This window comes from Pelophylax lessonae (genome assembly GCF_965119305.1).
Source record: "Pelophylax lessonae genome assembly, chromosome: 1".
NCBI lineage: Eukaryota > Metazoa > Chordata > Amphibia > Anura > Ranidae > Pelophylax > Pelophylax lessonae.
This window is the reverse complement of record NC_138768.1, coordinates 586047284-586059799: the sequence shown is the minus strand read 5'-3', so window position 1 is coordinate 586059799 and position 12516 is coordinate 586047284. Positions and strand designations below refer to the sequence as shown.

At 39.1% G+C, this 12516-nt stretch overlaps 1 protein-coding gene across 3 annotated transcripts in view; it reads right to left on the bottom strand.

Annotated features, from left to right (window-relative positions):
- The window catches only part of GRID2 (glutamate ionotropic receptor delta type subunit 2), a 1458531-nt gene that overhangs the window by 215388 nt on the left and 1230627 nt on the right, over window positions 1-12516 (bottom strand). For all 3 annotated transcript variants that reach the window (XR_014225747.1, XR_014225748.1, XM_082268534.1), the window contains exon 12: window positions 11314-11452. Coding sequence is in view for 1 of the 3 variants with exons in the window: in XM_082268534.1 (XP_082124660.1) it covers window positions 11314-11452 (139 nt within the window). In the remaining 2 variants the exon portion in view is untranslated. The remainder of the gene's footprint in view (window positions 1-11313; window positions 11453-12516) is intronic.

The following is a 12516-nucleotide window of genomic DNA, read 5'->3' as shown; positions in this document are numbered from 1 at the left end:
GTCCCTGAATCTAAGCAGCATAATGACGCCGCTGCGGCTGCCTCGAACTTATAAAGACTTGGTCACATGCTTCAGACGGCCAATCACAGCTACTGAGACATTTGCAGGCATGGCTGGGATGGCTTAAGGCACACCAGTTAAACGATTGTTGATTGGCTGTTGAAAGCCCGCCATGAAAAGAGCGCCAAAGCATGCAAAACCCGGAAATAAAACGACCGAACACGGATTTTTACCCGAACATACAGTAAAGTGTCCGTGTCCGTGTTCGGGTACAAAAAATCCAATTATTCGGTACGAACACGAATAATACAGTCCGTGTTCGCTCAACACTAGTTGTGATACATTTGAGTGTTCCCACTTCTCTTGTTGAGTCTTCTGAAACATATTTAAATAAAAATCCATCAAGTAGAGTGGGACCCCTTGCAATGGCCATATCAGGTGTAAGGACTCCACCTTGGGTTTAAGCAATTAATGGACATGTGCTTGATTGGAGGTGCAGTCTCTCAAGCTCTAAAAGAAACTGCTGTTACCAGCAAGCAGACTATGCACTACACCAGGGGTCTTCAAACTACGGCCCTTCAGTTGTTCGGGAACTACAATTGCCATCATGCCTAGTCATGCCTGTAAAGGGCAGAGTTTTGCAATGCCTCATGGGATGTGTAGTTCTACAACAGCTGGAGGGCCGTCGTTTGAGGAAACCCTACACTAAAAAATGCAATGCACCATCTGGGAATGCTTGATTTTGATATTTTCCTTTTGTTGTGTCTCAGAAGGAAAGGTTTTCTTTTCCCTAATAAATGAAAAAAAAATCAAGTTAGTACTTAGGTTGACAGGTGTTGCTTTCGTGCACTCAAATTGCGATTAGAATGCACATTAAATGAATCTCAATGACTAAATAATCTCAATGACTTTAATTGAGTTTAGATTCTGCATTTGGCCTGCTTCGTATTGCAATGCATTTCTTTGAACACAGAAGGTTCTACTGAGGTGCATTTGAATTGAAGACAAAGCATCTCATGTCAATGCAGCCTTTTCTTGTCAAATTCTGAATTCGCCACTCAAATGTGACATTTTGTGTTCAGATAAAAAAAAAAGAAACACCTGTTGACATAAGCCCTCAGAAACACCTAACCTGTCATCCCCTTTGATTATAACTGATTGTTTATGTGATCATGCGTGCGTTGACTGTTACATTAAGAATTCTGCCATTTAAAACTAAAATTACAATTATCTCTTAGGGCATCTGGTGGTAGGGGTGAAAAAGTAAAATATATAATTTTGGGCAGGCCTGGTTTGTAAAATAGAGCTTTCAGTTTCAATCGTTTTACTGTACGAATATAAAATAGGTAAAACATATTTGTGTAAGGCTTAACATAAATGTGTTATATAAATGCAAGAGTAATCCTGTTACAGGAAATGAGATATAAAATACAACTGAAATAATGCATTCTGCTGCACAGCTTTTCCTTATAGACTGCTACATTCTTACCTCTTTATATTATTCTGGAACATTACTTGCTTCAAAGTAGGCAGCATTTCACTATCAATCTGCCTTTCTACAACGGAGCACCTTGACCACAGCAAAATATTTGAGTGCTGTATTTGCCCAGGACTTCCTTTTTTATATGCAATATCATTGTTGGAAATATATGTTTAATGTAACTGGCCTCTGATTATTCCAATTTTTAGCACAGCCTGCTCCTATTCTGAAAACACTTTCTTTCCAACATTACAGATTTACACATTTCTTCAAACTAGTAAAATTTTTACAAATATAACTATTTTAACCGCTTCTGGACTGCCCTACGTACATTTACTGCAGCTGGGCTGCCTCTCTGTGTGAAATCACATACCTGTACATGATTTCGCTCTTCACATACCTGTACATGATTTCGCTCTTCACATACCTGTAGATGATTTCGCTCTAGTCTGGAGTGTGCAAGCGTGCCGCTGGCGACCAGCTCCCGCTGTGATTGGACATGCTGTGGTGGACCCAGTGTCCTTCGGAACCCGCCGAGCGCTCCCAAGGCAGGTAGAATGTAGAATGGTGGTCTGCTTATGTAAACAAGGCAGATTGCCATTCTGTAACAGAAGAAGACAGAGATCTTGTGTTTCTGCAAAGCAGGAACATGGATCTCTGTCTTTTTACAGTACAAGCAACCCCCCACAGTTAGAAAGCATTCCCTAGGGACACATTTTTTGCTTTGATTGCCCCTGATGTTAACCCCTTCCCTGCCACTGTTATTAGTACAGTTACAGTGCATATTATTTAGCACTGATTAGTTACATAGTTACATAGTTAGTGAGGTTGAAAAAAGACATCAGTCCATCCAGTTCAACCTATGATGCGTGTGTGTGTTTGCTTTTAACCGTACATTGTATACCCCTGTACCCCTGTATCACTTTATTGGTGTCAGTGGTCCCCAAAAAAGTGTCACTTAATGCCTGTTTTGTCCGCCGCAATGTTGTAATCCTGCTATAAGTCACTCGCTGATCGCTGCCATTGCTATTGAAAAAAATAAATTAAAAAAAAAAATTCCATTAAAACATCCCTTAGTTTGTAGATGCTATAACTTTTGTGCAAACTAATCAATATACACTTATTGGGATTATTTTGTTTACCAAAAACATGTAGCAGAATAAATATTGGCTTAAATTAAAGAATACATTAGATTTGTTTACATTCTTTTTTTTATTGGATGTGTATTATAGCAGCAAGTAACACATATTGTTTATTTATTTTCAAAATTGTCTTTTTTTTTGGTTAAAAAAAAAATGCAGAGGTGATCAAATGCCACCAAAAGTAAGTTCTATTTGTGTGGAAAAAAGGACATCCATTTTATTTGTGCAAAGTCGTGCAATTGTCAGTTAAAATAACGCAGTGCCGTATCACAATATATGGCCTGGTCATGATGGAAGGGGGGGTGAACCTTCTGGGGCTGAAGGGGTTAAATGTTAGATTTCCCTGAAAATCTTGCAGTGACTGCTCATTAAGCATGTGCAGTCAGTTGCCCGATATATTATAGATATATCTGGCAATATATCGTAGTTATTTTTGATTTCAGGTGGCTTGCCATTCTCATCAAAGAAGACATGCAGCTAGGTAAATTGGCTGTTAAATATTTTGTTTATTACAAAAGACTACCCACATTCAAGAACCATTATTTTTATTTGCTATGCTCTCTCTGGGACATGCTTCATCTCCTATTATTTTTTTTTCACAGCTATTCCTGTTCCATATTATTTAAACCCACAAGATTATCTATTATCAGTTCTTGCCATTCCTGTCTGAAACTCCATGTCTCCTAGTAAACTTTCACAGAATGCTTCAAAGACAAACTGACTTTATCACAAGACACATGCCTTTGTGTATCCTGCCAGAAAGAAGACACTTGAGATTACCTAGAAGCAATCCTGAAATAGTTTCACACATTTCTGAAGTGAAACCTACGGTAGATGATTCATCTACAAACTATTGTTCCCTTCTGATTAGCGATCTGTCTCTCTCCAGCACTTCTGCACTTCCTGTGCAGTGTACATGTAGTTCTATGTCCGAAACTTTGACATATACTTTATCAAAATGTCTTGGGAATATATGTATGCTTTCCTTGTGAACCAATAGAATTTCTAAGTGTTACTATTCTTGTAAGCAAAACTGTACGGCCTTTTATTTTTATGGGTAAAAACTAGTAAAATGTACATATTCTGGAGGTATATGCCAGAGGTTTGCTAGCTGACAAATGCAAAGTAGATTAAAAGGAAATTCAACTGCCTCTGGGTACTAAGGCCCAAGGGTCAGATCTTAAGGTTTCTCGAGACTATAGTGACACCCCTGGATGTAAAAGATTGCCATTTCTATTCCATTTTGTGAAAAAATACTGCAGTAAGCAAAGCCTATAGTCATACTACCAAGTCTAAAGGTTTCACGGAATCATTTTATTCCACTGTCACACCCTTCAATAGAAAAAAAAAACTGGGTCTACTTGATTTAAGCCTCATACCCACGATCAGTTTATCAGACAAATTTTCGTCCATTTTTTCGTCGGTCCGTTCTCATCCAATCCGATCCGATCCGCTGGACGGATGGAAAATAGGGTTTCCATCCGTCCAGATTTGACGGATCAGATCGGATGTCAGCGGACATGTCTCCGCTGACATCTGATGCCCCATAGGGATGCATGGGGGGACCGTTCAGATCCGCCAAAAAAACGGACAGGCGGATCTGAACGGTCCGCCTGTGTGAAAGAAGCCTAATCCTCCTCTTTAGTAAGCAGAAAACAAACTGCATCAGAATTTCACTTACAAAATATATTATAAATTAAAGATGATAACTAAATGTATGAATTGCTGTTAGGCTACATTCACACCTTTGCGGTGCATTAACACAAAGCACATTAAAATGTGTTGCTTCACAGATTTACATTTTTTTGTTTTTTAGTGCAGCCCGCGTGTTTAAATATGCTCCCCAGCACACTAAAACATCCAAAAAAGGGCGTCCTTTTTTTTCTGAAGCGCGGCACACCACAGCATTGTAGATCATTGGTATGAGCAAAGCCTTATGATAATTAATTATTGTGTGAGCAATTTTGCTATAAAACCAATCATGCAATAATGATGACTTTTCTCCAGCTCTAGTGTAAGTTAGTGTTGCCAACTGAAGTTCTTGGAGGATAAAATTTAATGAGAGAAAAAATAAATATAATCATTCAGTCAACTAATTAATGCTTTTGCTTTATAATAATTCAATGTTAGAAGCATCCGTATAATTATTTCTAAGAATGTTGCTTTCTGTTTGGAGCAGTTTGTCAACTAAACCCTTTGGTTATGACTTTGGTCCCTCGTGAATACCAATCCCTCTAATTACACTCATTTTATACTACAAACTATAATGAAAAATGTGTTTGCTCTTTTATTTTAGGAGGATTCTGTTTTCTCAGCTGAATAAAACATCCTCAGAATAAAAACACTATGTTATAAATTATATTAGTAAAAAAACACTTTTTAGCTGAGTAATGCAAGGCTGGGAATTAAGTTTTTTTCTTCCGCTTATGATCATGGTGGTCATTATAAATTATTGACTGAAAAGAAAAAAACATTTAAATGGTTGCAATATTGGCTATTGAGGTAGAGATTGTGGACCCTGTTTAAAGTATGATCAATAAAATGATTGTACAGGAATCTTTGTAAACAGTGGATCTTTGGAGTTGCTCAATGCTTGTGGAATGTATACCAGTGGCAATTTAGAACATGAGGATACTAACAACCATAACGATTAGGATAGCCAGCTGTGCTAAACAAATCCAGGCACAAGCCAGAAAAAAATGTCATCTCTAACTAGAATATACCTGTAATGTACCAAGCAACAGGCAGCACTAGAAGATACTTTGTACAATTGGCATTGCCTAAGGCTGCATTCACATGTCAGAGTATTGATCGCGGGCAGAATCGCCGCGATTCCGCCCGCGATCCAGAAATCATTGCAAATCGCGGGACGCATGTGCGTTGCCCGTGGTTTGCAATAGCACCCCAAACGCTGTGCGACGTTGCCACGATTTCCGACTGCCGAATCGCGGTAACATCGTGCAAAAAAAAATCGCGGGAAGCATTACGCACAAAAAAGTACAAGAGCTTCTTTGGAGCGTAATGCGTCCCGCAATTTTTTTTGCGCGATGTTACCGCGATTCGGCAGGCGGAAATCGCGGAAACATTGCACAGCGGTTGGGGTGCTATTGTAAATCACGGGCAACGCACAGGCATCCCGCGATTTGCAATGATTTCCAGATCGCAGGCGGAATGCGGCGATTCTGCCCGCGATCAATACGCTGACATGTGAATGCAGCCTAAATTAAGTTTTGCAGTGCACCTTTTCACATGTAGGCTGCTCCGTTCACATGTAGGCGTTTTGGGGCATTTTTGGGGAGTTTTTCTGCTCTAGGATCAGCTCTCAAAACGCCCAACAAGACAAATCCAATTCATTTCAATGGCCCCTGTTCACATCTGAGCGTTTTGACACTGTGAGCAAAACGCCCAACGCTCAAAAAAGTACATGAGCTTCTTTTTTGGGCAGATTACAGGCATTTTCCATTGGTCTCTATTCAATCTAAAAACGCTTGCACAAAAAATGCCTGTAAATCGCAGTAAAAATCGCAGTTAAATCGCTGTAAAATCGCTGTACAAAAACGCGCGAAAACGCTACGCTCAGGTGTGAATGTAGCCTTACTACATGGGTTTCTACAAATATTGAAAGGAACAGATTGAGGCTTCTACAATGGCACCCATGTGGTTAACTAAACTAAACCCACAACAGTAAAATCGGTCTGCATTAACCACTAGATGACCGTCCACCGCAGATCTACTACTGCAGGGCGGCCCTCCTGCGCAATTTTTTTTTACCAAAAATATGTAGCAGAAAACAAATTTGCCTAAAATGTTAAAAAATTTTGATTTTTACATTTTTATTTTTGAGAATGTCATATAGCAGAATGTGAAAAATATATCTTTTTTTTCTTCAAAATTGTCGCTCTTTTTTTGTTTATAGCACAAAAAATAAAAATCACACAGGTGATCAAATAACACCAAAAGAAAGCTCTATTTGGAAAAAAAGGACGTTCATTTTATTTGGGTACAGAGTCGCACGACCGCGCAATTGTCCATTAAAGTAACGCCGAATCGCAAAATAGGGCCTGGTCATTAAGGGGGAGAATCTTAGCTTTTTATAATCACTGTGAAACCTAAGGGGTTCATTCTCTGCTTTGTGTAAAAAAGCTGTTTAATCCTGTCTTCTCCGATCCTCTCTTCCTTCCACTGTCCCCAATATATTTCCTGATAATACAGAGCCAGGGGACAGGCTGCACATGCTCAGTTTGGTGTGTATTGCTAGATAGTTTTTTTTTTTTCTTGGGAGGGTACATGTGATCAGCACAGGGCCAATCAGCACTGTCCAGAGAGAGGGTCAGGGGTCCTACATCCTGATAGGACAGTCAGTGCAGAATGAAAACTCCTCCTACAAGCTTCAACCAGACACTCAGAGAAGTCACAAGACTGCTATATACTGCTGACAAGAAAAGGTATTTAGCAGTTTATATTTCCTAAAATGATTGCATTTCCATGTTCTGTGTACTGTGGGAGACCAGCTATAGTGAATGCAGGGTCCTGGGTTTAGTAACACTTTAAAGTTATGGCACAGAAGCAGCAGCTGCTGTCAATTAGATCCTATGAGGAGGGAGTCAATAACTGCACACAGCCCAGCTCAGGAGTGAGCCTGCTCATCTGCACCCATAGCCGGTGCTTGCCATTGGGGCAGACACAGAAGAGGAGCGGACAGCCCTGGCAGGAAACCCCAAAAGGGACTGCTCTCTGCAAAACCATTGCAAAGTGCAGGTAAGTATAACATGTTTATTATTTTAATTTAAAAAAGCTGAGCCTTTTAAAATGCTTTAAATCTAATTCAGCATAAACTGCATTTCAGAAGCAGCTCAAAGCAAGTCAGAAGTGGCTTGGAATAACTCTGTGAGCCACTAAACATTGAATCAAACAATTCAAATGTAAGTGAAAGCAACTCATAGGCTTCTAGCTACAAGCTGCATTTGACTGAGTCTGATGTCCATGTACATATTGTATTCCCTTATACTCTGCAGCCATAAAGAAAAAACTGAGATAGATGGATCACAAGGCTCTGTTCGTTAGTTTACAAATATTTTGATGGTTAATACTGTTTCTACTGTACCCATGCCTTTGCCTTTATATGTAGCGTATTGCCAGAGTTGAAGTTTGAGTTTGAAGATGTCATTTTTTTTACATACATTTTTGGAAAATGAAGAAATGTATTTATTTTTTTATTTTTTTACGTACGGTAACAAGTGCAGTAGAGTGTTATCATATAACTGGTGTGGTGGTGGTCAGGGACACTGACTAGTGACATTACTTTTTTATTAATTTTATCTATTTTTATTTTTCATTACTTTTTTCTTTTTTGTTTTTACGATTTATTTTTTAACACACTGTGACCAGAGCAATAAAATGTTACCATAGTAACATTGTCCTACTCTGGGGAAGTCATTAGGATTTTTTTTTATTTTACACAATATGATTGCTTATAGCAGTGAATTACATAAGTATAAGCAAGCATATTACTGAATGAAACATATTTATTAATTTTGTTTTGTTTTGATTAGCTGTGCTTGGCCAGAGCTAATCACTTGGTACAAATGGACTGTTATTGGACCTGTCTGTCCCATGTAAACATACTGATCAATCACAGCTAGCAACACAATTGTACACAATGGATGGCATAAAAGGGAGCCTGTCAAAGGGGGACAACTGTCATGTGACCTGCTGTGATTGGTCACAGCAGTCACATGATACCGGCAGCAAGCAGGTACACTGATCAGTCATTGTCTGCGTCCGGTGGTTGCAGCCAGTGACAGATCGCGCCGCTGAGTGGAGGACATCATATGACATCCACCTGGATCGAAAAGAGGCCCGCTCAGCTGTCATATTGCTATAGGCTGGACGGGAACTAGTTAAAGGACTTAGGTGCAATTCACACTTTTGGTGTAATGAAAAATATGCAAATAAACAGTAAAAAAGTACAAACAGGGCCATTGACTATAATGTCACAGATATTATCTCACATAGATTTATGAATACATAGGATAGATATGAATGACGTTTTAAGAACAGAGGATCCCCTGGCATGTGCCATAAAAAAATAAATTCACTTCCATCAGTCTTGGAGCAGCGATCCAGAAGTGCTGTTATCTACAAGAGAATCTTGTGGCAAGTGATAATTTTGGTGAGCTGTCCTAATCATCCTTCTCTTAAACAATAAAATATAGTTTATTTATCTATATGGTCCCAGGGTTTCTGTAATTAGGCACTGTATTAGGCATGGTATTATTGCTTTATATTTAATATGTTGCAGTTGTTTTAAAGCTGAACTCTATGTATGATTTCTATTGCAGAGTTACATTGGTCTACCTTGTATCAATGTAATTATGATTATCTCATTACAGGAGAATACACCAGCACTTTGCGCTGCGCTTGCTAGATCCAGGGGAAATATCTCATACAATCTTAATTGAATGGTGTACGGGGGATTAATATTGACTTGAGGCCAACAGCATGTGAACCAAACAATATTTGTACATCTAAATAAAGAAACCATAATGAGTTAATCAGAGTTATGTATAAAATGCAAATATATATATATAGTATGTGTATGTCTAAATAAAATGTATACAATCCCGGAGGTATCAATACTAGTCTGTTGCTAACACAGATGGCTGGGGAGATGGTTTCTTCTGAGTTGGCTGGGAACCCAAACACTGCAAGAGAAAAAAGGGATGGGGACAGAGGCGCCAAGCCGCCAATACTGTAGAAAGTTTTATTAGTAAAAAAATGTTCAAATATAAAGCTTATGCACTCTCAGACTTCGGTGATGTTAGGCATAGAAACAAGCTCCATGTAAAAGTCATCAGTTCCAAATCCAGTCCACATCAGGACCACTGACAGGACCACAGTGAAGCCGGAGCAGGATTCCAAGCAAGCAAGCCATTACAGGAGACTCAATCTGTCAAGGAGCTGTTAGTAAGCTGTCAAACATCCAGAGTGCTGTGACCAACCAATACACATTTCGGAGATCAAACCTCCCCTCCTGTATCATCCTGATATTTATCCTTACCTCCAGGGGTTATATACTCACTGCCATAATCCCTACTGTGCCCAAACAATTGGATTTGGAACTGGCTTTTATATACACTATTGGCTGCTTGGCGCCTCTCTCCCAGTACCTTTTCTCTCTTGCTATGATTATCTCCTACCTGAGAAGCTACAAATCACAGTAGTAGTCCACACTGATACAGTGATAGCAGCGATCTATCATTGATAACAGCATCAGTAATTACATTTACTGCTAACTTTTCTCCCAGAGGAAAGATTTAGCATCAAAGACCTTACCTTCATTTGTTTAAAAACCCAACTTCAGTTAAATTGTTTTCCTTTTGAACAGAGGCATGGAGGTAAAAAATCTCTGTTAATTTTTTATTTACAATTCGTGTCCCTATACACCCATGTCAGCACACAAAGTGATGGGAAACCATTCCAGTAGGAACACAGAGTTTGACAAAAAAGTTTTTCTTGGGTATAAAGTGAGGGGGTTAGAACATCTGTCAGGTTTTTATTACTGTCTTTGCCCTCTTAAAATTAAAACCACTACCTAATTCCACATCATTGTCCTTGATGACGCCCATGATAGGCGGACGAAACGCGTTGACGCAATTTCCTGTTAGATATTCTTCACGCCACGTCACTTCCGCAAACCACCGTGGAACGCATGCCGGCAGCGTACCCAGAAGTGTATCGGCTGATTGTGACTAACAATACTAAGAAAAGTCGTATGTTTGTGAGTAATATTTTATACATTTTTTAATAAAATCACCCTACAGGCTTCACTATTTTCGGGTCCTTCCCCTTCTTTTGTCTGAGACCCTGTGTGCAAAGGTATCTTGGAGGCATTTGAAGGTTCCTTGGAGGCTTATTCCCATTGTTATCCTGGGGGACACCAAGGCTTTATAGCATCATATCTCTGAGGCTGGAGGTTGATCTGGAGGTTTTTGCTTGTCATACATAATGCTCTTGACTCTCCTAAGTCTGGTGAGTGGATCCCCAAGAGGGCTTATTGGAAGCACTGGGCACTTTTTTTGTGTGGAGCACGATATTCAGCACTTTATCTGTAAGTGGACTATTCACCTTTTTTTGGACTGCACCTTATTTATCTTATATAATTTTTTGCACATCTTGGCACTTTATATTTATTGTATATTTATCTGGACTTTTAACCATATATGTGGCACATTATTAGCACTTATCTGTGTGAGTTTATGAGCATATAATAATAATTTCTTTCAGCACTGATGCACTTTTATATTGACTTTAGTGCACTTTATATTTATTCTCATTTACCTGGTAGCGCTGTTTTAATATTGCAATCTATTGTTTTCTTAGTTCTTATCTAAGTGTATAGCAGCTGCAGGTAGCATTACACATATTTATTTAGCGCAGGTTTTAAATTTATTTTTTCACAAGTCGAGTAACCTACTTTTTTTCTGCACTCTATGCAGAACACTTTTTCTGATATGCTTTTTGGGTTATGTTGGTAACACACCCACAAGAAACAGGGGGGGGGGGGTCTTTTCATAGAGCTATCCACTCCAACCCCTAAACTACAATTTTTCTCAACCAAATGTTCTCAAAACCAAATTGAGTAATGTATAACAGCTAAAACACTTAATATTGGCAATATTTAATACTTACTGAATAGAGCTTTCAATCCGTGATACTGTCAAAAAGGCTGCTAGGTTTGCTGTGTAAGATGAAATGACAATTAGGGCAAAAAGCCACCAAGCTCCCATCATCATTCGCGTTGCCAAAGTTGTGTATGGAACTTCTCCACCTATTAGGAAAAAACAAAGCATAATTTACTAGGAGAAAACAAGTTGCGCTTTAAGTCACAGTGTTCAATCTAGTTAGAATTAGCACAAGTATTTTGGTTATTATTACTATTAGTCTTAATAATATTTTTATTAGTATTTCTCCCTGAAGACTCAAAGCGAGATCCAAAAGGTTTTAAAAGAACTGTGGCATATGTAAATTTTCTTTCTCTGATGAGTGGAGGGAGCATGTGGGATTATGTCTAAGTTCTGTCAGATAGAGGGAGTCCAAGTTATTTGGGGCTTTGTAAGAGAGTAGGCCCCTTTTGAAAACCATAGTAGAGACAGTTGCAGTAATCCAATCAGGAAGAAACAAATGGATTCATTATGACATATACCCTTCTGGAATCAAATGTAGACAGTGCAACCAATCACAATAAAGATGTCTTAGACATATGTAGTGCACACCCGGCTGTGAAGCCGCAAGCTGTCACAGCCAGGTGCCCACGCTAGTCATGCCGGCGCCACCGAGAGGAGAGGGCGAGGAACGAGGCCTCAGGCGGCCGCATCACTGGATTGTAGGACAGATGAGTGTGTGTTTATTAAAAGTCAGCAGCTACACTTTTTGTAGCTACTGACTTTTAATAAACACAGAAACGACTGTAACTCCGCTTTCATGCGAAGCAACAATTGTTACAGCTGTAATAAAAAATATAACCAAATGCTAAGTCATGGACAAATTTTAAGCAATAGGGTGGTCAGAGTATAGAATTTTTTCCCACTTATACATACTGTATGTTTTTAAATATCCTGAGAATCAGACAAATTTTTGAAAGAGTAATCCCAACCTAATATTTATCTAATGGCTCGTTTCCACTGAGCTTTCTGGTACGGTTTGGTTCGGTACGGTACGCTATTTATGCCGTTTCCATTATGAATGGTACCCTAATTCCGAACCGTACCGTACCACTTTTTGGTACCCTTTCATTAGGGTACCAAGCACATTAGTACCGTACCAACAGGGTGGAGCTACACTCTGCAGAACTTTGATTGGTTGACAGAGAATCGTCTATCACAGCTTTCCTGC